Source organism: Saccoglossus kowalevskii, chromosome 2 (genome assembly GCF_978046115.1).
Source record: "Saccoglossus kowalevskii chromosome 2, keSacKowa6.1, whole genome shotgun sequence".
NCBI classification, from domain to species: Eukaryota; Metazoa; Hemichordata; class Enteropneusta; family Harrimaniidae; genus Saccoglossus; species Saccoglossus kowalevskii.
The window spans coordinates 29,364,665-29,392,460 of NC_140642.1; the positions used below are offsets into that span (position 1 = coordinate 29,364,665).

A 27,796-nucleotide genomic window follows, 5' to 3' on the forward strand; every position below is an offset into this window, starting at 1 on the left:
GTTTTATTCTTGACTGTAGAAAATAACATATACATGTAGTTTTATTATCATTGACACTGAGCTTATTGGCATTACACCATGTATGAACTTGTTATGAAAGGTTAGTTTCTGTTCCTGTGTACTTTTTTTGCAAAAGACTGAAAAGATTAGAATCATCAGAAAATTGCTTAAAGTTGAAAAAGGTAGAAGAGCTTAGAAGATAACCATTTATAAATTTTCAGGAAAAGAAGAGGACGCAAGATAGAGCATTGGGGACATCAAATGTAATGGGCAGGGTGGTTTGATGGCGGTCACTTAAATAAAACATGCATTTTCGGTAGAGTTGATGTCAACACAACAAGACAAATTGTATTTCTGAACCAAATTTGAGACTGTGATGGATGTTTCTAAATTTAGGTCAGAGCAAATAATTTGTATTTTTTTTTTATTTTCAATATCGTGCATATCCTTAATTTGAAGATAATTAATTGTTGTGTCTAATTATGACTGACTGACTTAAAGTTCACCAGTAAATTAAGTACCGGTACAGCGTCTCGTACACAGTAGATTATGACAAAGAAATGAAATATAAATGTAGTCTAACCAAAATTTGCAATTGACGATTTTATATATTTTTTTCATTTGTTTGGCTTTCTGTTTGTCTGTTTGTCTGTGTGCCTTCCTTGTGCGCATCTATATAAGGTTTTCCTGGGATTTGTTGTATAACCAAGATTCATAGAATGTCTAAGATCTGCTGAGGATGGTTATTTATTTATTTATTTATTTATTTATTTATTTATTTATTTATTTATTTATTTATTTATTTATTTATTTATTTATTTATTTATTTATTTATTTATTTATTTATTTTATTTATTTATTTAATTATTTATTTATTCATTCATTCATTCATTCATTCATTCATTCATTCATTCATTCATTTATTTATTTATTTATTTATTATTAACACGATACAGAAACACCACACGAATGTCATATGACAATGATTATCACAGTTGCCGCCGTGATTGAATTTATAACCATAATTTTCTCGAAAATTGACATGACGCGGAGCACATCGTGACAAAACTACCACGCCTTATCTGACCACCCATAAATCATTTGCATTCCGAACAAATACCCTAGTTTCCGGCTTTATCGTAACATAATACCATGGATTACCGTACTATGGTAATACTAACACAAATAATCCCGGAAAACAAGTGTCTAACTTTGTATAAAGGTTATTTTCAATGATTATAACAATAATATATATGATTAATACATAAGATATAAATGTCTCTTATTTCACAGAAACAATGGACTACGTATTTAAAAAAAAAAAAAAGGAAATTAAATAAGTAATGAGAAACACTGCCCTCTAGTGTTCCTATTATCTGTGCTGCATTAGACTAAGTTTACCATGTAAGGTGACTGATGAGTTAGCAAACAATTATGGTACATATCCCACGTTAGTTTAGAATGTGTCAGTACTAAAGAGAGAGGTTATGTGTAAGTTGTCACCGATGTGAAATAAACATGATTTTTTAAAAAAGACACAAACTCTAGTTGACCGTAGTTTAACAATCTCATTCATTGTGAAGTCATGCTGAACGGACATCGAGTTATGAAAACATTGAATTACAATTGTTATTATTTTATTTTATTTTTTATCCTCACTTTATTGTAATTTAACTCAAGTTCCTATAAAATATACGATATCAATTAAGTTTATTATTATTATTATTATTATTATTATTATTATTATTATTATTATTATTATTATTATTATTATTACAAAAAATAACTCTGTCCTTATTTTAGAAACCATGCCCAATTTGTAACTCAATGTTAAGTCAACAGAACTTCGAGTTACGAGAATCATACTGTTTTGTTTTTGTTGAACGCCCACATTTAGTAACTCAAACGGCAACATAGATTTTTTGTATTGTTCTAGTTCAAATTTAGTATCTCAAACTTTAATTAACAGTTAAACAAACAAACAAGCAAACATACATACAATGTTAAACAAAACAGACAAATCTATGTCGCTCGTAACTCATAGTTTGTTTAACTGTTAATTAAATTTTGGGTTACTAAATGTGCTAACAAAAACAGAGATGTATGTTGTCTGTAACTCAAAGATCTGTTACATTGTAACTGTCATCGGGCAGTATAAAACCATACAAGGACAGATATCATAAAATCAGTTAATCTTTCAGATAAAGACTCTTTTAAAAGCCAGTAAAGATGAACACAGACAGGGACTGGAACAGCAAATAAAAACTGACTAGACAGCACAGGAGAGAGTAGATGACAACCTGTGACAGCTTTCATTAATATCCATGTGAACACATAGATAGAGCCAACAGTTCAGACCTTATCATTGTGTACTTTGACGGACCTAATACAAGAGAAATCATGAGGTTTCTTTTTAACTAAATGGCAGTTAGTTTAATATTCAAATGCAAATCTTTGAGCGAAATTGGCAATATGCCTGAAAATTATGTAGGCAGAACCCAAATTACTATGGCCATTAAAAGTTGGCACAAGACTACTCGGCCCTTGCAAAAAAAGTTCTCTGGTCAAATTGTTTTTTTTTTCCTTCTCTTTTTTTGCTAACATATTTAAAGAGGCACAGATTTTGCATGTTTCATCAATTGGGGGCGCTGTACAATTGCTGAACAGTAACATAACTTTTTCAATATCCAAATTCTAAATTTTATATTCAGACAGACAAATTATTACTAGTTTAGCCAACATGATCCTTGGAATAGAACTGCTACCAACCAGTCCACTTACTTACAGTACACATTTTCCATAGGCTCTTTTGTATTGCTCATGGGGAAGCTGCTGTGTTTCAGTGCAAAAAAATGGAGCAAAACTAAATATTCTACCGGTATTACCCAGGAACCACAGAGGTAGACTGGCTGGCAGCAAGTCACGCTTGATCACATGGCAAAATCCCAGCCAATGAGAGCACAGCATGATCACAAGACAAGGTACCTGTTGATAAGACATAGCTTGGTAACATGACAAGATCACAGTCATGATGATAGTGCACCACATGATCGCGTAACAAAATCCCAGCCAATAACCACACAGCCTGATCACTTGACAAAGCCCAAGCTAATAACCACACAGCTTAATCACATGACAAGATCCCAGCCAATAAGACAACAGCATGATCACATGGCAAGATCTCAGCCAATAAGACAACAGCATGATCACATCACAAAATCCTACCCAGTGACAGCACGTATGCATGACAAGATTCCAGCCAATGAGCACACACATGCAACTTGATCACTTATATTATGATAGGAAACACCCATCATTTTCAGGTTAACATCACCAGCTGATGTAGTTTTTTCCTCTTTATTTCCGCTATTTGTGGGGGCTTTGAGCAGGTGTTAAAATGGCCACTAGTTGGCCATTTTGGATCAGTTCACCACACGCATGTATTCTATTCAAACCATTGCAAAACAAGTCAAGGCAGAATGATTGAAGTTAAATAATTTATTTAGTTGTTTTGGTCATTTGTTTTCTGCTCACAACACATTAATTACTACAATTCCATGATTTGTCATTAAAATATACTGATATACAATTACTGATACTTGGTTCTTATTTGGTGCGACACAGTCATACCCTTATTGTATACATTCACTTTTATGGTGCTTCAAGATATTCAACCACTGAGAGATAATAATCCCTATTTCACAATATATTTCATCATTTTGTTCAATACAGATACACAGCTTATTATCTCACTGTCGGTAATATGACAGTGCTTGACATGATTAATATTTGGCAATATGAGAAACTATTGTTTTGGTCAAGTACTGTGAAATACTTTATTTTAGCTGGAATTAATTTTCGCTGAAAAGACTTTTTGGGTGTTTTGTGTGGAAATTATTTTCACTGATTTTTGACGAGTTCAATGTAAAATATAGGAAAAAAGGTATATTTGCTGGATTTTATTTTCACTGAATCATTCCTTCAGCGAAAATAACGAAAATTTCAATTGAAAATAAAGTATTTTACAGTACGTTAAAATGCTCTCATTGTCAGTTATAGAAATTGCAAATTAATGATAATAACATTTTGGGTTAAAATACAAAATGATATGTCAATGTGAGTAGAGATTGTTCAAACACTCAATCACACACCCATTCAGACACACAAGTTGCAGGTATTTTGCGAGGTTAGACACCCACAGGGAATCAACTCTACACATACTGCTGTGTTATGAGTCTCAAACCAAAGTAAACCCACATATGAAAAAAAAATTGTTAGTCAGAAAATATTCATAGAAAATCTCAAAAAGTAAATTTGATGATAGTGAATAGTATTAGAGAAAAACCCAGTTCATCAGAACTCAAGGCTGCCACCCCGCACTGTCATTGTTTTTTATTACCTTCTTTATAATAAAATATGTTTGTTGAATATATATATATATATGTATTATTAGATTAGCATATTCTGTCTGTAACAATCTGTAGAAGAATCTAAAAAATACAGAAACGTGTTTACAGAAATGGAAATTATGTTTTGTTTGGTGGTTAGACACTACAACTTTCAGTGTAAGGTAGCTGTACTTCAATATTTCAGGAATTGCTCTATAACTTTTTCAGTGCGAGTGTTCTGTATAAAATACAAAGATGGAATGTTACTTTAAATAAAACTGCCCCACCCAGGTTTGTCAGAAAACAGAAAAAACAATTCTTACATTTATAAATTTAGTTTCTAGGACCAAAATGGTCTTGCCAGTTGAATCAGAAAACAAATTGACTTCCATATATATATTGGAATTTGTTGGTTATAGTATACATATATATTCATAAAAATGTAAACACCATCTAAAACTAATTTACAGGAATTATAACGGTTAATCCAGATATAAGCTGCTCCAGGGAAAATGAATCAATTGAACATTTATAATCAGCTCAGTTGAATAAATTGATGTGGAAATCAACTACTTAATATACAAGAACAAATTGATTTGCAAATCAACTACTTAATATACATGAATAAATTGATATGCAAATCAGCTTCTTAATATACATGCATATTTGAAAAACAATCAGATATGTATAACAAGTTGCATTTCATCAAACAATGAAGTCAATATAATTACAATCTTTTGTAAACCTGTAAAACCAAAATAAAATCTGTTAATTATAATCCAATAATACACATTTTAAAAATAAAGACAAGAACGTCTACAAAAAGAATTACATATTTCAGTTAACCATATAAAATGTCTTTTGTTAGCCATGATCACAAGAACACTTTGGTGAAATTTAAAATAGTGACTTATTTTGAAAAATTTCATCACAGTGGCGCATACTAATAAAATAACAGATAGTATAAAACAAGTCGAGGTCATGATTACGAGATCTTACCAAAAATAGAATTGACGTAACCATAAAACACTATACAGCGAGAAACGAATTAAATTCAGATGTGAGAAGACAATAAAGATATATCCCACATAAACTGTGTTTGACACTTTGTTGCAGTTTTTTTCAGTGATTTGTTTTAACTACCTGTTTACTACCAGAACAAGGGCTAGGCCATTGCCAAATTATGACAACGCCAATACGATTATAAATACGTCATTCGCTATTTTTATTTTTCAATGAAATAATATCATGCATATTCAAGAGGTGATAATAAAGTAACTGAAAATCAATGCTCCTTCACTATCACTCATTTCACATTTGTCGGTGTCGGTCAGTAATACGAGCAATTTCACGTAAATGACAGGTGTGTTTATAGTCAAAGTAATTCATATTTTCATGTCTTAGCATACAAGAAATTTATGTACACTTCTATTAGAGTTGCGCTTCCAATAAACAAATACAGTAATTTTATTGCTAAAAGTCCTAGACAAAAAAGTATTGTAAACCAATTACAGTACCAGTAACTTTCACGCAAGGAATTTCATGATTTTCAAAAATTTGTAAAAATACTTATTCTAACTTACATAATTCTTAGCTATAATAAAAAAAATAAAATTAAAGATAAATGTACTGTATTTGCTCCAAAGCGCATGTAAACCAGCGGGTTCCTTATATTGTATGCATAATCATTAAAAATATGAATTGTTTCAACCATAGACACATGTTTGTCATTATGTAAATGCATACATTACTGCTAAAGCATATCTATATGGTGTTTATAAAAAAAAACTTGATGATTACAGCAGCACAAGTCACTTATTTTTATCAAGCGAAATTGTTGAGGAATGAAACATGAAGTAGTGCTACAAAAAACACAACATTTGAAAGGAGGGTTGTTATTTCTATTGTACCACTAACTGAGATGTAGTAAATTAATACATTGAGGGAAATTAGCATAAATTAGCATAAATCATGTGCCTGATGAGAAAAAATCACACCATCAGTTATTCAGTAAACACAAATGACATACAACTACTGTAATTGCTCTATTAGAAACACATGCTCTTCCATTAAAAACTAACATATGAGAACGTTGGGCTATTTTGAGATGCGTTTTAAATAGAGCAAATACGGCATCTATATATCTGTGTCAAGGCAGTAGTTTTAGCTCAAGGTATACTTGTTCACAGTAGTGGATCTCACTGCTTGTATTGCTTGTACTCATTTGTTAATTAAAATTAATTCTTAGACATTGGAAGTTGGTTGTCATTATCTTCTGAGCAAAGTTAGGAATTCTTCTCTGGTCTTGGAGTCCTCACGAAAAACTCCCAGCATGCAACTGGTGACAGTTTGGCTATTCAATTTCTGTACTCCTCTCATCACCATGCACATATGCCTAGAAATATTAAAGAAAAATAAAAAAAATTAAGCAAACAAGAAAAAAAACACTTCAAATGTCAGTTACTACTAGGATTTTCATCATAATAAAATGATTGGCAGGGCTAAAAAGGCAACAAAACCAGATGCATATACAGAATTCTATTAACAAAACAGATAAAGACAAGTCATTGTCAATGACACGTCCCCGTTCCGTTCATATTTGAGTGACATATACATTCAAAGCAGATCATGACCGAAATGCACCTGCATATGTACAACACATTGTGCTAAATCTGAACAAAATCCATCCATGCATGACTGAGATCCGGTTCTGGAATTGTGAAAATATGTGATTTTGATGCATTTTCGGCCTTAAAATGGCCATCATTCCGCTATTGTTAAGCAGATCATGAAACAAATGCACATATCTATTTGTGACATGATGTACCATGTGTGTGTGAAGTTTGAACTTGATCAATCCAGACATGTCTTGGATACGGATCCAGAACTGAATTCTTTAACAAAATGGCCGCCAGTCGGCCATTTCGAATTTGATCCGAAAAAAAAAAAAGACGTGCATCAAGGTCCTATTATGTTTAATGTATGTACCAAATTTGAACAAAATCCATCCATGCATAACTGAGATAAGGGTCCGGAATGGTGAAAATGTGCGATTTCAATGCATTTTCGGCCTTAAAGCGGCCCCCATTTGGCTATCGTTAATGAGATCATGAAACAAATGCACATACATATTTGTGACATGATGTACCTTGTGTGTGTGAAGTTTGAACTTGATCAATCCAGACATGTCTCGGATACGGATCCAGAACTGAATTCTTTAAAACAAAATGGCCGCCAGTCGGCTATTTCGAATTTGATCCGAAAAAAAAATGACGTGCATCAAGGTCCTATTATGTTTAATGTATGTACCAAATTTGAACAAAATCCGTCCATGCATAACTGAGATCCGGGTCCGGAATGGTGAAAATGTGCGATTTCAATGCATTTTCGGCCTTAAAGCGACCGCCATTTGGCTATCGTTAATGAGATCATGAAACAAATGCACATACATATTTGTGACATGATGTACCTTGTGTGTGTGAAGTTTGAACTCGATCAATCCAAGCATGTCTCAGATACGGATCCAGAACTGAATTCTTTAAAACAAAATGGCCGCCAGTCGGCCATTTCGAACCCGATCCAAAAAAAAAAATGACGTGCATCAAGGTCCTATTATGTTTAATGTATGTACCAAATTTGAACAAAATCCGTCCATGCATAACTGAGATCCGGGTCCGGAATGGTGAAAATGTGCGATTTTGATGCATTTTCGGCCTTAAAATGGCCGCTATTCGGCTATCGTTAATGAGATCATGAAACAAATGCACATACATATTTGTGACATGATGTACCTTGTGTGTGTGAAGTTTGAACTTGATCAATCCAGACATGTCTTGGATACGGATCCAGAACTGAATTCTTTAAAACAAAATGGCCGCCAGTCGGCCATTTCGAACCCGATCCAAAAAAAAAAATGACGTGCATCAAGGTCCTATTATGTTTAATGTATGTACCAAATTTGAACAAAATCCGTCCATGCATAACTGAGATCCGGGTCTGGAATGGTGAAAATGTGCGATTTTGATGCATTTTCGGCCTTAAAATGGCCGCTATTCGGCTATTGTTAAGCAGATCATGAAACAAATGCACATATCTATTTGTGACATGATGTACCATGTGTGTGTGAAGTTTGAACTTGATCAATCCAGACATGTCTTGGATACGGATCCAGAACTGAATTCTTTAACAAAATGGCTGCCAGTCGGCCATTTCGAATTTGATCCGAAAAAAAAAAAAGACGTGCATCAAGGTCCTATTATGTTTAATGTATGTACCAAATTTGAACAAAATCCATCCATGCATAACTGAGATAAGGGTCCGGAATGGTGAAAATGTGCGATTTCAATGCATTTTCGGCCTTAAAGCGGCCCCCATTTGGCTATCGTTAATGAGATCATGAAACAAATGCACATACATATTTGTGACATGATGTACCTTGTGTGTGTGAAGTTTGAACTTGATCAATCCAGACATGTCTCGGATACAGATCCAGAACTGAATTCTTTAAAACAAAATGGCCGCCAGTCGGCTATTTCGAATTTGATCCGAAAAAAAAATGACGTGCATCAAGGTCCTATTATGTTTAATGTATGTACCAAATTTGAATGAAATCCGTCCATGCATAACTGAGATCCGGGTCCGGAATGGTGAAAATGTGCGATTTCAATGCATTTTCGGCCTTAAAGCGGCCGCCATTTGGCTATCGTTAATGAGATCATGAAACAAATGCACATACATATTTGTGACATGATGTACCTTGTGTGTGTGAAGTTTGAACTCGATCAATCCAAGCATGTCTCAGATACGGATCCAGAACTGAATTCTTTAAAACAAAATGGCCGCCAGTCGGCCATTTCGAACCCGATCCAAAAAAAAAAATGACGTGCATCAAGGTCCTATTATGTTTAATGTATGTACCAAATTTGAACAAAATCCGTCCATGCATAACTGAGATCCGGGTCCGGAATGGTGAAAATGTGCGATTTTGATGCATTTTCGGCCTTAAAATGGCCGCTATTCGGCTATCGTTAATGAGATCATGAAACAAATGCACATACATATTTGTGACATGATGTACCTTGTGTGTGTGAAGTTTGAACTTGATCAATCCAGACATGTCTCGGATACGGATCCAGAACTGAATTCTTTAAAACAAAATGGCCGCCAGTCGGCCATTTCGAACCCGATCCAAAAAAAAAAATGACGTGCATCAAGGTCCTATTATGTTTAATGTATGTACCAAATTTGAACAAAATCCGTCCATGCATAACTGAGATCCGGGTCCGGAATGGTGAAAATGTGCGATTTTGATGCATTTTCGGCCTTAAAATGGCCGCTATTCGGCTATCGTTAATCGGATCATGAAAAAAATGCATGTGCATATGTCCCATATAAGGTGTGATGTATGAGTGAAGTTTGAACTTAATCGGTCCATGCATGTTCAAGATACAGGTGATCACGGACGCACGGACGCACGGACGCACACAGGGCAAAACATAAGTCCCCGTTTTCGGACTGCGTCCGAACGGGGACTAATAAAATGCCAATACCGGTACATGTGGATGACTAGAGGATTAAATGTGAACATTGGAATGAAAAAATGACTTCACGATTTTTCCCCGAGCCTGAAACCCTAGTCTGCATGCCATTCTGAATCAAAAATTGAACAATAACATAAAACTGAGTTTTACAACTCAAAATCTAGTTTTTTTTCATCTTCAGTTTTTTTAAAAATCTATGGCGATGTAGTCAGAAGGTATAATTATTTGTCAAAATTCCAATAAAGTTATAAGACGTCATGAGCAAGCTAATTACACCTTTGAGTGAATATAACATCATTCTGTTTTACAATTACAGATCACAGTTAAAACATTCAAGCTGTTACCATGGTGAATTTTGCATTTCCTCTTTTCAAAATGCACATAGTAACAAGCACATGAAAGGACCAAGACATTCTGACTTTATTTGAATTGCAGCTATGCATCGCTGCCATCAAAAAGGACAAGTCTTAACTCGTGTTTTTTTCTCTCCAAAGTACCATAGTTACATTGACTTTGTAACATAAGATGCATACTACATGTATAAGAAAAACTCCTGAATGCTAAATGTAGAAGTAAGACTTACAGTTATAGTCTGAATTCAGAGTGTTATGTTTGTAAACACTTGATACACGAGTAAAGGTTAAGTGACGCCATTGACATGCTTTTAAGTAAATAAACATCAACAACATTTCCATTACGAAATGAAAGTGATATGCCATCGCCATGGCAATACTGAGAATAGCAATAAATAAACAGATGTGATATGCATTGTTGAGTGGTGGACAATGTAAGTTTAGATGAGATTGCTGAAATAATGGACACATTGTCACCCCCAATTCTTCAAAGCTGATGTATAAAACAGTGATACTATTATTGGATATTTATATGAGAATAAACCTAACACTATATACCGTATATTCTCTTGAATGGACGTCACTTTAGTGAAAAACTTTAATTTGGTTTTAAAATAGTTGTCACGAAATGTTGAAAAATTACAGTCAATCCACACAAAAAACTGCTCAAATGATAACATAAAAATACTCATTTACATTTATTTCGAAAATTAAACTGAGCATTGAAGAAGGATTCAACACTTTTGTTGTTCATTGTCGAAAAGAAGTTTACCCATTCACGCGAGTCACAATAAACATCATACTCTTGGATAGGCGTCAATGACTACAGTAAATCTAAATTTATAGACTCTAATCTAGGCGTCGGGAAAGGTTGAAATGTTTGAAAAATGATGCTTATTCAAGAGATTATATGATACTCACCAACACAGGATAAACTGTTTATCTATTTATTGATACACAGTGTATAAAAAAAAAAAATCGCTTGGACAGTGATGACCAAGATATAGAATGTGTCATGTTGTATGTGATATATACAAAAATATTGTCTGTTTGCATGAAATTTGAATGTATGTTTGTATGCTATGTCAACAACAACACACAACAAATTGTTAAACATATCAATAACGACAGTTGAGAAAACAATGCAAATTCTTTAAAATGTTACTACCAGAACAACTGTTCATAGAGACTGCATTTCATAAAATTCATTCCTTGTTTAAACAACACAACTGTTAGGATTTGCCCAGATATGCCGAAATATGTCTTGTGAATGAAAGTCGTTTAGAATGTAGATTTTTCCCAGTGTAATGTTGTGTGAAAAATTCATTAAGATATATTTTTAAATTGACAGTTTCATCCTCAAATGCAACGTTGAATTAAATAAATTAGTTATTCTAAATACTGCTGACTTTCAGATTTAAGAAAAAAACAATATACACCTGGAGAGGGCGCTAAACTGTAAGCTGTAATCTACTGATGTTACAATGGTTTTGATCAACTAAACAGCAAGCCATACATATAGTGTTGTTACCAAGTTACATGGGCTATGTAAATTACAGCAGTTTCCATGTTTGAAAATAAGTAATATTTTAATGATTCAATATTTATGTGTCTGTTTCTGTGCAAAAACAGTAGACACTTTGAAAAATGGTAAAATCATTTATTTTCACTATTTTGAGCAATTTCACTGGGTTTCAAGTTCATGAACTTGGCAAAAAAACCCCAATTAGTTCTATTGATATTCCGCAAGTTCACATGGATTCATAGCAAAAATAATGAAATTAAAAAACAGTAAATAATTAGTGCATTTACAGTAATTCATTTATCCTACTAATTACAAATATTAATGCACCTAACGAATGATATATGCTTTAAACAAACAAAATAAATACTTACGAAGCTTCAATGACAACTCCCACACCAGTTGGTTTTACTGCTTCTGTCAAGGCCAAAGCTATCTGTTTTGTTAACCTCTCTTGAACTATAACAAAGACAAAAAAAACTTGCTTTATAATTAAACAACTATGACCAAGAATGGTCAACTCCAGAAAATATTATCTTTTTTTAATCATTAATATTTATTGAAATAAGTGATTAGAAAATAAAACATGTCAGCGTGGTATCACACTGCATATTATACATACAGGTTAGTATAAATATGTATTAATTGTAAAATATGGTCACCATGGCAACTAATGTTTAATTTCAATGTTGAAATTATGAACAAATCGGTCATTCCTACTCGCTTTGCACCATCAACAAGCTAGCAGTATTTTTTCATATAAAGACAAAAGTATTTATAAATTGGCCACTAGAGGGCGCATACATAAGAAATTACAAAATTACCTTGCAGTCTTCGACTGAACATTTCCACAATTCTGTAAAAAAGCAAGTGATAATTGATAAGGATTGTGAGTTGGCAGCATCCTAAAAACTACACAAACTGTTTGTTTACTAGCTGTTTTCATTGAACTTTAAATCACATTCTAATAGTAATCTTTCGATATATTCTACATGAATAACAGTGACTACTTTTTTTTATTTATTTTTTTTTACATATGTATAAAAAGTAAAAATAAATCTGACATTGAAATCTGATATTCAGTAAATTGGGAAAACATACATTTGATATTAGAGCGCACAAGTTTTGAAGCTTTGGATTTATTTTACGAACAAACGTTAATGCTCTTAGCTTAAACCGAACGTTGGTTGAATATAGTGAATTTATTTTTAAGAGGGTATGCAAGTCATGCCATGTGCTTAAATTAAAAGGTTTTTATGATTCAGTACACAACAAATGTGATATTTGGATTTATACTCTATTAGAGATATACCGTATTTATTCTGGTAAGAACCCAGGGTCCTGAACATAGAAAATTGCAAAACAATAGGGGCAGGCATATGCCCGAACTATCTCCTAAGAAAAAAATTAAAATTTGCAGAAATTGACAACACGAATATCAAACTGCAGCAGGGGATAGAATGGCAAATGTCAACATGCAACGGAAATAAATTAACAATATGCAACATTAGAAATATATATAAAAAAAAAATTATTGCTTATAATGTGACAAATAAACCAGGAATAACAAGTCATTGAAAATGACACAGTCCCCGTTAAATTTTTGAAAGTTCTCTTTGTGCTCATCATATAAAAGCGGAGGGGTTGTCACGAGCGTGTCCTTGAAACTTGAGTTCCAAGTGACCTATACAACAGATTGTTTATTTACATCAAAACACGTGTTCCGTGTAGTAGTAATATGGCCAAAAATAAAAACAGCCGTTATTCGGCCATCTTTGATCTGATTATGAAACACACTGATATGTATGATGTATGTGCCAAATACGAATAAAAATGGTACATAAATTGTGGAAATATAGTAGTAAGGCCAAAAAGTCAGATGGCCGTCAATCGGCCATCCTTGACCAGATTTTCAAACAAATTGTCATTGTATAATTTACATGTATGTGCCAAATTTGAATGAAAACTGACAGAGCACGTCCAAGATACCCCATAAAAAAACAAAACAAGATGCCTGCCAGTCGACCATCTTTGATCCAATTGCGAAATAAATTGTCATGGACATGTATCCTAACATGTATAATCTATGTACCAAGTTTGAATGACAACTGACAAAGCATGTCCAAAATACAACATTTTCAAAAAACAAGATGGCTGCCAGTCGGCCATTTTGAATGTTCATATGTCCCACATAAGGTACTAGGCACATGCAAAGAATGAACAGAATCGGTCCACAGGATTCTGAAATATGACTCTGGACAGACTGACGCACGGACGGACACACGGACATACGGATGGATAGACTCAGGAACTCACTTACATTTTCGACATTTTCAAAAAACAAGTGGGTTGCCAGTCGGCCATCTTTGATCCAATTGTGAAATAAATCGTCATGGACATGTATCCTAACATGTATAATCTATGTACCAAGTTTGAATGAAAACGGACAAAGCATGTTCAAAACAAGTCATTGTCAATGACACGTCCCCGTTCCATTCATATTTGAGTGACATATACATTCAAAGCAGATCATGACCGAAATGCACTTGCATATGTACAACACATTGTGCTAAATCTGAACAAAATCCATCCATGCATGACTGAGATCCGGTTCTGGAATTGTGAAAATACGTGATTTTGATGCATTTTCGGCCTTAAAATGGCCATCATTCCGCTATTGTTAAGCGGATCATGAAACAAATGCACATATCTATTTGTGACATGATGTACCATGTGTGTGTGAAGTTTGAACTTGATCAATCCAGACATGTCTTGGATACGAATCCAGAACTGAATTCTTTAACAAAATGGCCGCCAGTCGGCCATTTCGAACTTGATCCGAAAAAAAAAAAGACGTGCATCAAGGTCCTATTATGTTTAATGTATGTACCAAATTTGAACAAAATCCATCGATGCATAACTGAGATACGGGTCCGGAATGGTGAAAATGTGCGATTTCAATGCATTTTCGGTCTTAAAGCGGCCCCCATTTGGCTATCGTTAATGAGATCATGAAACAAATGCACATACATATTTGTGACATGATGTACCATGTGTGTGTGAAGTTTGAACTTGATCAATCCAGACATGTCTCGGATACGGATCCAGAACTGAATTCTTTAAAACAAAATGGCCGCCAGTCGGCTATTTCGAACTTGATCCGAAAAAAAAAATGACGTGCATCAAGGTCCTATTATGTTTAATGTATGTACCAAATTTGAATGAAATCCATCCATGCATAACTGAGATCCGGGTCAGGAATGGTGAAAATGTGCGATTTCAATGCATTTTCGGCCTTAAAGCGGCCGCCATTTGGCTATCGTTAATGAGATCATGAAACAAATGCACATACATATTTGTGACATGATGTACCTTGTGTGTGTGAAGTTTGAACTCGATCAATCCAAGCATGTCTCAGATACGGATCCAGAACTGAATTCTTTAAAACAAAATGGCCGCCAGTCGGCCATTTCGAACCCGATCCCAAAAAAAAATGACGTGCATCAAGGTCCTATTATGTGTAATGTATGTACCAAATTTGAACAAAATCCGTCCATGCATAACTGAGATCCGGGTCCGGAATGGTGAAAATGTGCGATTTCAATGCATTTTCGGCCTTAAAGCGGCCGCCATTTGGCTATTGTTAATGAGATCATGAAACAAATGTACATACATATTTGTGACATGATGTACCTTGTGTGTGTGAAGTTTGAACTCGAACAATCCAAGCATGTCTCAGATACGAATCCAGAACTGAATTCTTTAAAACAAAATGGCCGCCAGTCGGCCATTTCGAACCCGATCCAAAAAAAAAAATGACGTGCATCAAGGTCCTATTATGTTTAATGTATGTACCAAATTTGAACAAAATCCGGGTCCGGAATGGTGAAAATGTGCGATTTTGATGCATTTTCGGCCTTAAAATGGCCGCTATTCGGCTATCGTTAATCGGATCATGAAAAAAATGCATGTGCATATGTCCCATATAATGTGTGATGTATGAGTGAAGTTTGAACTTAATCGGTCCATGCATGTTCGAGATACAGGTGATCACGGACGGACGGACGCACGGACGGACGGACGCACACAGGGCAAAACATAAGTCCCCGTTTTCGGACTGCGTCCGAACGGGGACTAATAAAACATTTTCAAAAAACAAGATGGCTGCCAGTCGGCCATTTTGAATCAAATCGCTAAACCACTGCATGTGCATATGTCCCACATAAAGTACTAGGCACATGCAACGAATGAACGAAATCGGTCCAAAGGATTCTGAGATATGAACTCGGACGGACGAACGGATGCACAGACGCAGACCGAATTATAAGTCCCCGTTTTCGAACTTCGTCCGAACGGGGACTAATAAAACTCGACAGTGAGGAATCATTTGAATTAAAATTTCCCCACTGACAAACATGCCCAATACGAATGAACTCAAAATGAACTAAAATGTCAGGGGGTAAACTGCGTAAAATTATTGTCAGTTTTGACAAATACCGATTCAACAGTCACACAAGGTCAATAATAATTTACACAATCAAAATTACAAAAGTTCATTGTTATTTGAAAAAACTTCTCAGATCTCTATTTGTACATTCATTGCCATCTTCATAAAAGTCAAAACCATCAAAGTTCAAGTCGGTGTCACTGTTGTCTCCGAACAAAATCCCCAAAGCTTCGTCCAGAAGTTCGTCGATGTCGTCGTACATAATTTGGAGTTAGCACATTTAATCGACAGGTTTTGCTGTCTTTCAGCTTGGCACTTTTAATTCATGTCCAATCAGAATAAAGAGACAAGAAAAATGGGGTTGCCACAAACAATTCTGCTACAAGTCAACATTGCTTTTTTTATCAGACTAGACACTCATCAATCATGGTGAAAGTTATCATTCAGCAAGTTCCGGCGGTTGGAATGTCTCACTACTAGTATATGGATATCGCTTGAAATGGGAATATTTTTTTTTTTCAACAACAGAAGAATAATTTTCATGTCAGAAATTCAATAGCGGTGATGAAAGATGATAAAAAAGTCTTCAGCATGACATTGCAAAATTGCTGGCCCCAGTTATAGATTTACAAGCTGCTACCAAATGTTTTATGAAGCCAAAATATTGTGATTTCAACCACTCTCCCAGGTAGGGGTTGCTACAATATTGCAACATTGGTTTCAATTTTTCGATGATGCTAAAGCCGAACAAGTACAACACTTGCTATGCTTTCTGTAAGTTTTGCTTGAATCGTTTCTAAAGAAAGTCAACTGTTAATACAACAAACAAATGTAGGAAAAGACCGCCTGGGCGTATGCCTGGACATGCCCTCAATTTCTTCATTGCATCAAAATTGGGTGCTTACCCCAATAAATACGTTATTTCTAATAGAGCTAGTTACTGTAATGTAAATGCCAGATTCTGTAATAAAACTGGTTAGGGCTCATCTCAGGCTGTTTCTTCTAGTCTCCATGTATTACATGTGTATTTGGACATTTCTGTAAACACAGTTGAACATGTCCAAGCTTCCACTGCATTGTTCCCATCATTCAAAATATGATTGACCTGAGCAAGAAACTCATAAATTTCACATCTTCATATAAAATACTTGACAATACTCAATCAAAATCAACACAGAAATTATATAGAATCCATAAAAATGTGGAAAATGTTAATACCACGATGATGTGGAAAAAAATCATACATGTGGCAGAGCTTTGCTTCAGCAGTATTGACAGCAGTCTGACTACCATAACTTTGAACAGGAGATTCATTATGATATTGATTGGACACTGGGTTGACTTACCGAGCTACTTTACTAAGTCCGATGACACGTTTGTTTGGAATATATCCTATTGAAACCTAGAAAAAAATATAAATATCTTGTTAAATAAAAACAAAAATCCTTCATTTAATATTTTTGCTCTCTATATCGCTTGATCCTAGTGATTACTAGACAGACATGTGAAAACACTGGTTATAATGATAAATCACCAAAATTAATGACTAGATATGATGTTAGCCATAACTCTTGATCCTGTCCTGACAAGAATTTACTAGTACCGTAAAATCTGTATTAGAAGCCGCATCCCTAATAGAAGTCGCAACCATTCTTTTTGAATAATTGAGAACCAAAAATTCATTATATCTTATATGTACAGATGCTCTAATAGAAGCCGCATCCCCTCTGTTGCATTGTACAATTTTAATAGAAGCCGCTGTTTCTAATACAGATTTTACAGTAAACCATCAAAGTATAATGACGAGAATACATTTTCTGGTAGTACAAATTATGTTATAAAAATAGAGGTAAAGGTTCTACTGTCATGCTCTACAATTTTTTTTTTTCGCAATCTACTCAGTTATTTGTAACAATATTTGTGTCTACAAATTGTCATGATTTGATAGATAGATAGCCTTTATAAAAACAACTAAATTTTCAGTGTGACTTGCCATCTTCCATAAATAATGAGAATTATTATACCTCTGACATTAATTTACCCACCTGTAGAGCACTGTACAGACATGTTCTAAAGTGATACGAACACGTTTGACATTTTATTTAGAAACTGGGCATCATTTTTAGGTCACACTTTTCCGTTGTTTACTTGAGACACATGTGATGAAAATAGAATTCTGTCACTGAACGCAAACAGCATGAAACATCTTTCGTTGCTATTGTGAGATGTCATCTTTTACTAAATTATTACTGCAAGCATGTTTATTTATAAGGTTTTCATGAAAATACCACAATGTATGCACGTTATAGTATACCATTTTGAATAATTTCAAAATTTCAGTACTGGTATGTGAAATTAAACACTTTTCTAATGCAACTACTGATATGGGTTTGAAAAATCACCGAATTCATCGATGTATTTTCCCCATGATCACAGTTTTACAAACCATATTAAGATTAACCTGTTAATTAAACCTACACTACATTAAAATATTTGTCATTGTCGTTGTTGTAGATTTCAATAGTTAACCATGTATATAATTTTTTTCATTTGATGAAAACCCACGCGTCTATTGCTAACTACATTGTACATTCCAAACTGGAGTTCCCATACGAGTACAAGTAGCTGACATCGAAATACAATTCATTACAATCGCTGAACAAACAGGATGTTGAATTTTCTGTTGCCCTGGGCAACCAAAGAAAAGTGGCGGAAGGCTAAATAAAAATTAAATTTTCCTTACTTTTCCGACAAATGGAACTAGGTGATGCTCGCACATGGAGAACATTTCAATATCTCTGACAATCACCATTTCATCGTGATCTTCATCAAATATTGCATCGTTGAGAAGATCTGAAAAAAAAAGTGAATCGCATAATATTTTATTTGTAACTCTCCTTGCACCTATACTATACCTAAAGAATGAACATACTTTTGACACAGGAATTTCAAATTTGCTACATTAATTGTGGCTAGCTATTTGAAGTTCAGTTGTACGCAGTTTAAGCAATTTTCAATTCAAAATGGCCGCCAGAATAAAGAGCTTAATGCCAGGGAGAAATCACAAAGTCATACTAGTATTTGCTTTTTGTCATCATAATCTATATCAAGAATTTATAGTGCTTTTAAATAATGCCAATAACAATTTTAATCTATTGATTGTATAACACAAAAACATTACGGGTCCTTATGTTTAGAACTGAGCTCATAGCCATTAAAAACATTGGGATCACAATGTTATGCCCAATCTTTTATACTTGGTTTGCATATTTCTATCAGAAGCATCCATCCACTCTTTTATAAATTTCTATATTTTAGGGAAAGAACATACCAGTATCACTGGACAAGGTGACCCTTAAATTTGTACACTTTTCTGCTTCTTGATTTAGTTTGATTGTAATAATTGTATTTAAATTAAAAAAACAAAAACAAGTCATTGTCTATAAAAGTTTTTAATGAATGTGTTAATTATACACAATGCAATAATTAACTGTATTCAGCATGTTAAAAATATGGTGTTACTTCAAATGACACCTTCATCAGGTTTTGTTCAAAGTGACACCTCCATGGAATAAGATCATTCTCATATCTCACAAAATGGTATAATACAAACATACATTTTGTAAAGCAGTTTAGACGTTATGAATCAAATAACAAAACAAAACACTGGGTGTGTTGTTCAAAATCAGTTTAATGAATGTCTGAGAAGTGGTTAAGGACACCTTAAAATAAAACCAACATGATCGCAAGTCAATTTGTCTGAACCAAATTACAAAATAAATGGGTGAATGTGGGCCAGGCATGCCTGAGAAACGGTTTATAAAATTTGTTTGGGTGTTTTGGGGGACAAAAAAAAAAGCCAACAGTTTGTCAAAGGTAATCAAAACAAACAAAAAATCAATTTGCCAATGTATGCCATTATATTGTCCAAGAAATTGTTAAGGAAACAAGAAAATAATACATTGTCGCCAGGTGAGCATTTTGAATCAAATCACAAAACAAACTGGTGCAGATCACTAACCAAAACCATGACTGATATCTATGACAAGTTTGATTGAAATTAAGCCAGGCTACGTGAGAATTTGTAGATGACATGTTGACTTTTTTTTATTTATAAAAATGGCCGCTAGTCAGACACATTTTGTCTGAATCCTTCAAATAATAAAACATTGAACCCATTATATCTTGTCTTTGTAACAACTTCAAACCAATTCTGTAAAAAATATCTCTGAGAAATGGACAGAACACTTCAAAAACAAACGGTCACCAATCGTACATTTGGAGGCATCAGAAAATAACCATGATCGGTGTCAATACCAGGTTTGAATGAAATCGGTCAAGACATGACTGGGAAATAGTTGGTTCATACATGTTCGAACAGACTATAAAACTACTGTAAAGGGGGTAATCATTTCTAAAGACAAGAGAATAAACAAATCTCCAATTAATTTGGCATTGAAATTTCTGAAAAAGTTTGAAACCAAATTTTGGAGTGAAAGCATTAACAGATTTTCAGTTTGATTGCCAAATCACATGTTCATTCCTTCTTATTTTTAATGAAATAGTCACATGTTAGATAAAGTGGCTCAGAGATTAATGATCAATTAATTAATTAATTAATAATATCACAGAGATTAATGATCACCTCATATACCGTATTTGCACATCAAATACGGCATTTATCGTACACTGGGTCAATAAAATATGATTTACTTTTAACCATGAACACACCTGTTATTTATTTAAAGCACATGTACTTACTACAATAGATCAAATACAGTATATATTTTGATATCCATGATAAACTAAACTACTGTATTTCTTCTATTAAATGTGCACTTCCATTGGAATGTATGTGCAACACAAAAATGAGTTATGGTTGGATTTTAAGCAAACCAAAAACTGAACTATTTGTGCTAGTTTATATACGTAGTATATGGTGACATTTACACTCTCCATGTTTAAATTATATCATAACATATTCAGAATAAAGCTTTATTCCCCCCCAAAAAATAGCACAAAAGCAGAGGCAAAAATGAATTAATGTTTTTGAATATTTGACTTTCAACTTAATATTATCTTACTCCACTCTTCTGTGGGTAAAAATAGTCATCTCCGTTTCTGAAGAATTCAATTACAGTTATTAAAAAAAAATATGTTATCATAATCCCCGTCTCAATAACATTATTTATTCGGATTTTTTTCTCCCTCATGATCACGACAAAGCAGTTATTTGGATCGACAACATTACAGCACACATGCTGTGAGTAAGCAACTGTTGGGCTTTTGAAATTTGAAAGGTATGATTAAATTTCAAGGTTTTATTAACAAAAATATCCAAGTGTGTGTTTATATACAGAATGAATCCATTCATGCAGGTAATAATAAAGAACTTAGTAACCAGAGCCACTGTGGTGTTTGTGTTGAATGCATAATCGCTGGAAATTGAAATGGTAATCACAGTGACAGCAACAGTAATAAATTCTTATTAGCCGAACAAAAGCATTCAACGATGAATGTCACTCTGGATTTAGGTAAGACCTCATCAAAACCATGTATGACTTGCCCTTTTAGTAACTTGAGACCATTTTATTTTATACAGTTGCTGTCTTTTGCTGTGAATCGATCAGGCTTTATTATACACTCCCAATGCATGCTGAAACTTGTTGACTTTCCTCTGTCAGCCTTCGGATAAATAAATATCAAAATATGTTTCTATTCATAAAAAAATACATAGCCTATTTTTATTTTCTCTTCCCATTTATTTAAATATTTTCACTTTCATTTTAATATGTTTAAAAATCCTTGTGTAAAGAAAAGGAAAATAGTCAACATTATGAATTATAACATGGTTAGTCTGAATCCAGCAATCTGATTGGCTGAAGGAAGGTCTTATATATCTGGCACTGGAAGATCTATGATCCTGTCCCAAAACTGAATAAACTGGCTTAAATATCTAACTGAATCAAGATCGTATGACTGTGAGCACTGTTCATAGTGATTTTGGATATATGATCAATTGATTAAAACAGGGAAACCTGGTACAAGTACTAATCCTAATTATTATTGGCAAAAATGGTAGTGTACTGTACATTTTCTGTGAGAAAACGCCCATGAGGAACATTCATTGCAGCATAGCGTTCAAATTGAACAAGTGATGTAATCAACGTACCTGTGTCTGTCCTTTGCCGGGCATGTCGTTTGTTTCATAAATGAAAGTAAATGCAATGCAACTAAAAACATTGTATTTTTTTTGATAGGAAAATGTATGTGTACAGTTGATATTACCGCTATAGACTTGACATCTAGGCGCATGTTTTATGGAGTCCGTTTTAGGCCTGGAGTTTGAATACAAAATCTGGAACGCACTACACAGGAGGTAAACTCTAACCCCTCAAAATGAATTATAATGTCAGTTTACATAAAATAAAATAATGATAAATATAATTGAAATAGCTTAAAATTCACACATTATTATGCAGATGAGCTCATTAATATGCATGGATGTCAACCAAAAACTAATCAAATCTGTGCATTGCCCCAGACAAGCTATATACAAAGTTTCATTGAAATCCGAACATTGGTTCTTGAGATATCGATGGAACAGACGCACACACAGACACACAGTCAGACACACTAACTGCAAAGACTCCCTTTTTGTGCTTTGCACACGGGAGTCAAAAACCATAAATGCTGTAATGTGTTAGAGAAATGCCGAAAGTATTCCAAGCGAGAGTCATAAGGTTCAAGGAACTGTTACGCCACTGTAGAGAAATTCTTCTGTAGCGTACCTGTAGCGTATCAAGGTGATTAACAGATCGAATGACGTCATAAAATTACTGACCAATAACAGATCACAGGGGTTCTGAGAACCTTTGACCAGATCTTTGTCATCCAAAGTGGACTGACATTGACTTGCACTGTCTTTACATTTGCATGCAGATGAGCTCTGCCTATATCTTTTATTACATCATCCAGATGAATACATAATTAATAGCAAAGCTGTGCATTCAGCCTATAACAGTTCCTCGGGCCTTACAGCTGTCGCTTGAAATGCTTTCGTAAACGCATTACATTACATTATTAGGCCAGAGGAACTGTTGCAGTGTACAATTTATGCACCATTTTCCAGTGTTACTTTAGATGATAATTGGTGTCATTAGTAACTTTTGACTATCTAAATATACAAGTTTTTTTTTCTCATTCTCCTAATTAAATGAATTTTTAAACCTAGTCCCATTGAACTTTAATCCTTTCTTTAATTGGACCGTGAACGAGAATAATTATTTTTGAGGTTGCAATGATGAAAATTTAAATTGTAAGAGGGTTTTTTGAGTAAGTAGTCACATGTTTGGAGAATCTGAATGCCAATGAAAGTACATGTAATTTAGTACTGCAAAATGTCAAACATTGGAAACAAAATACACATAAGGTAAAAAAGCTGAAAGGGGTAAGCATCAAGTTTTATTTCTTGTATAAAAATGAGAAGAAATATCATGGAGGATTTATAGCTTCTGAATGTGAACATTTTGTGCAATGGAGTTCAATTTACTGGACGATTATGTTATCAAAAATCAGGCGGTCCAACTACAGTAATATATAATGCAAAAAGATTATAAGATTTAAATGGTAGTCTGAAAAGCAATCTGAACAGCAGTCTTTAAGGCCGCGAATGACAAAAAAAATCACATGAATGACCTATGAATTGCAGGGGATATTCGTAATGTGTAGGCTGCTTAGACTTTCTTGAGCATTTTTTGAATTGTATACTGTACCACGATTACATTTTTTAAATTGTCATTCAACATAGACACTTTAAAGAATACAAACAACATGTGATAAAGCAATTCAAAATCCCGGCATCATTGTCGCACTTTGAAACGAAATAATACAGGTGTCAACATTGATATGACACACAGTATTACGTCACCTTGCAAGCATATTTGTGTTACAAATACAGTCAGTGAGGTCTCATACAACACTGTGACTTTCATTCATGTTTCGTTTTTTACGTCAGATGTTTTTAATCCTTAGTCTTCAGTCCGTCACTCAACCTGGTATGGTGTTCACACAAATTGAGGAAATAAACTGACATTATCGTATGTACCAAATACATCATGTACAGTGAATTTTGAATAAAGTACATAATATAATGTTACATAATCCAATTTTTCTTTAAAATGTATCTTCTCTTTTACAATACATTGTAATTCATTTCCACAACAATTTTAATTTTGGCCGGTCTATTTTGCCTGTTATTTTGACCAACAGACTTTCTCGCCCACATTTTTCTGTACATGTACTCAGGTGCTCTATAGTCCTCTGAATGGCATAATTTTCCTTCCAAAAGTTGTTGGTTTGGTATGTATTTTTTGAAAAATTATAAAATTTTATTTTGTTGATTAATAGGTCACATGTTCTTTGACCTTTGAGATCTGGGCCACAATAAAAAAAATCTAATCAAAAAAAATCTAAAAATGTTGTTAAAGATTTTGAAGGGTAGGGATCCATAAAACGCATAGTCGCAACCAGAAACATAGAGAAACTATTACAGCCTTGTCCATCTACATAATTATACATCTCAACTGTGGCAACTTTCACTGAGAGGCATATTTTTCAAAATTTTGGCAATTATTTAATTTAATTTGGGGCTCATCAAAGGGATCATAACTTTTGGGACATTTAATCCGAATGAATAAGGTAGACAATGTTTAGCTAAACTAAATCGAAATAAATAAGCAATCATAACCATGTACCGACAAATAAATGATCAAAATATGAATAGATATGAATCAAATAGTTGCTAAATAAAAGGATTTATGATTTTTAAAATTAAATTTAAAATAAATTATCATATATTTGAAATGCATTAAAATTGCCAGAGAAATTCAGGAGTCATGGAGTCAAATTACAACCTATTATAAAAATGAATTTCTATGCTGGTTGAGGTTCTGTTTAAGTGGTCACTATACATAAAATTTGACTGTATTATACCATAATTGCATACTCTGAAACCCTTCAAATGACAACAGTTTACTGTGTGACCTCTATTCTGTTGTCATATCATATCTTACATTCTGGGCTAAACACATAAATGTTTTTTTTTAGCTCTATTCAGACAGGAAATTTAAGTAGCTGCCTTATTACACAATGTATCGCAAACTCAGACACTTCTAAATAACCTTTAAATGCAAAGACTTTAGCAAACTTTATATGCGGTAATATTGACTTAGGCTACTGTCGCAAGTACTATAAATTACACTCGGGTCTCGGGTAAAGTTAACGAATCTTATCAGTCAGATTGTAACTGTCATGATACTGTAAAATGTCTAAGATCATGATTTTAAATTAATTTGTTTCAATATCCAGTAAAATTGAAAACATAAATTATATTTCCTCAAATTATAAATGACAAAAAAATTGAATAAAAATTGTGTGTAGGTAAACTTGTTTCCATAGAAATATTGACTTTGTGGTGAGGGATGGCGTTAAACTCTAATGGGGCAGCCATAATTCTGGATGAGAAAATGGGCAAAATTGTAAAAATATAACTACATAACAGACAACTATGTTCTGCACCACATATGGGAATACCAAATATGTGTTCTGCATCAAATTAGTATATTCATAGAATTAAAGAAATTCGATAAACCAGATAGGGCAGTATTTTATACAATCATATACTGATTTTTGTAGCAGAAAATATTGGGGGAAAAAAGATATATTTCCTGGAAAAAAAAAACATATTCAAAACATAGGACAAACATGCTACTACCATACATATGTTTTGACTATTAAAATTGAATTTCATTATCAAATTTAAGTTTTTCATCATCAGACTTTCTTGCGAAATTATTTTGCCCTTTTTTTCTTATATTCTTCAATATTTCTTGAAATGAACCCTAATTTTAGAACGAACTAACAAAGCTTTAATAATTTTTTAGTTTTTACTAAATTTTGTTTGCTATTTTTGAAAGAAAAAGCAGACTATAAATTGGATTATTTTGTGAATTTGTAATGAAAAGAGAGAACTGGTGGTGAAAAGGTAAAACATATTAAAAATAAAACTAATCTTTCTATGAGGATTCTGCCAACCAAATAAACGAGTTCACTCAGGCAATGGCCTTCAGATGAGAAATGAATGAATGAAAAACCAGGAAGCAACAATTATTACAAATGGAGTAAAGCTTCACTTGGTTACTTCCCCTGACGTCAAACCCTTAATATAACATTCTAAGAGTGTTAGTAAAACATTGATGGAGACTGCCTCTTACAAAGACTTATCAAACATATTAGTTGTGTGAATAAAAGCTTAGTTTAATTGATGATGCAGTAGTTTGTTGGCTTTATGCTTCGAGACACTGAAGTGTTGTCATAGTTACTTAACTTTACTGACATTTGTTGCACTCAAGAGTTGCTTTTATATATCGCCCTAAAGGTTGTACTTAAAATTTCAGTAGGAAACATTTTCAAAAAGAATGTATGAAATGTATAATTCCATTAATACGCCATATTCGTACATCTATGATTGGCCCTACCGCACTACGAAGACAGACAAATTGTTAAAATTGTGATATATTGGTTAAGATCTATGTTACAGATTTATACTAGAACTGTGAAATCTGTATTAGAAGCTACATTCCTAATAGAAGCCACACCCATTCTTTTTGAAAAATTGAGAACTAAACATTTTTCATTTCTCATATGTGTATAGAGGTGCGCAAATAGAAGACGCATCCCTACTGTTGCATCTGACAGCGACTTCTAATTCAGATTGTACAGTACATCATAGCTCTGCGGAGTGACAAAGTGGAATATATAAATTACTGATTTTGTTTGTCAACGTTTTAATCTTCTTCAGAACTATAAAGTGAAGTGCTTTTCTATTTATTCACAAGTACATTGTACTGTGGTTTGTCATCATAGTTGTAATGAAGAAATAACTCTTTTAAAACTATTTCATACACAAGACTTATTTTATGTACAATGTTAATGTTCATTACAAGCGACTGTGCTTAGATTTCAGTTTGTGACCGATGATGATAACCTCTAATTTTCTAGTAGACTTACATAAAGTCTCTTGTTTGTCTTTTGGCGATTTTCCAATAAAATAAAATATTATGTGAGTGTATAAATGAGGAAAGTAATCAGCTACTGGTCAAATGAATATGTTGTCAATTAACATACACCAGAAATAATGTGATCATGGAGATTTCCCCAATGTACAACATTTTAATTGGTCAATAATTATTTCTTGAGACGTCTGTGTTGTTTGCATAAATCTGAATGGTAAGAATTAGATATTACCAATAATTTATATTATCATAATGATAATTTTGTAGCTAGGTGTTAGCAGAGTGGTGTATAAGCATAGTGGAATGCCACATAGTTTCCAGGCTGCATAATAATGAGATATTACTAGCATCGTAGCTAGGCATTAGTGAAGTGGAATATGAGCAAGTGAAGTGTGTCAGTGACATTCGCAACAAATTTTTTTCTTCACAAACGCCACAAAATCATTGAATCACAAAAATTCCTAGCATTGA

General features: G+C 33.5%; 1 protein-coding gene across 1 annotated transcript in view; it reads right to left on the reverse strand.

The window, feature by feature from the left end:
* Positions 1-3,483: 3,483 nt before the first annotated feature.
* LOC100313626 (GTP cyclohydrolase) overlaps positions 3,484-27,796 on the reverse strand; it is a 31,703-nt gene continuing 7,390 nt past the window's right edge. The window contains 5 exon segments of the mRNA NM_001168090.1: positions 3,484-6,783; positions 12,178-12,262; positions 12,628-12,659; positions 17,597-17,652; positions 18,994-19,103. Coding sequence (NP_001161562.1) covers positions 6,657-6,783; positions 12,178-12,262; positions 12,628-12,659; positions 17,597-17,652; positions 18,994-19,103 — 410 coding nt within the window. The 3' untranslated portion in view covers positions 3,484-6,656.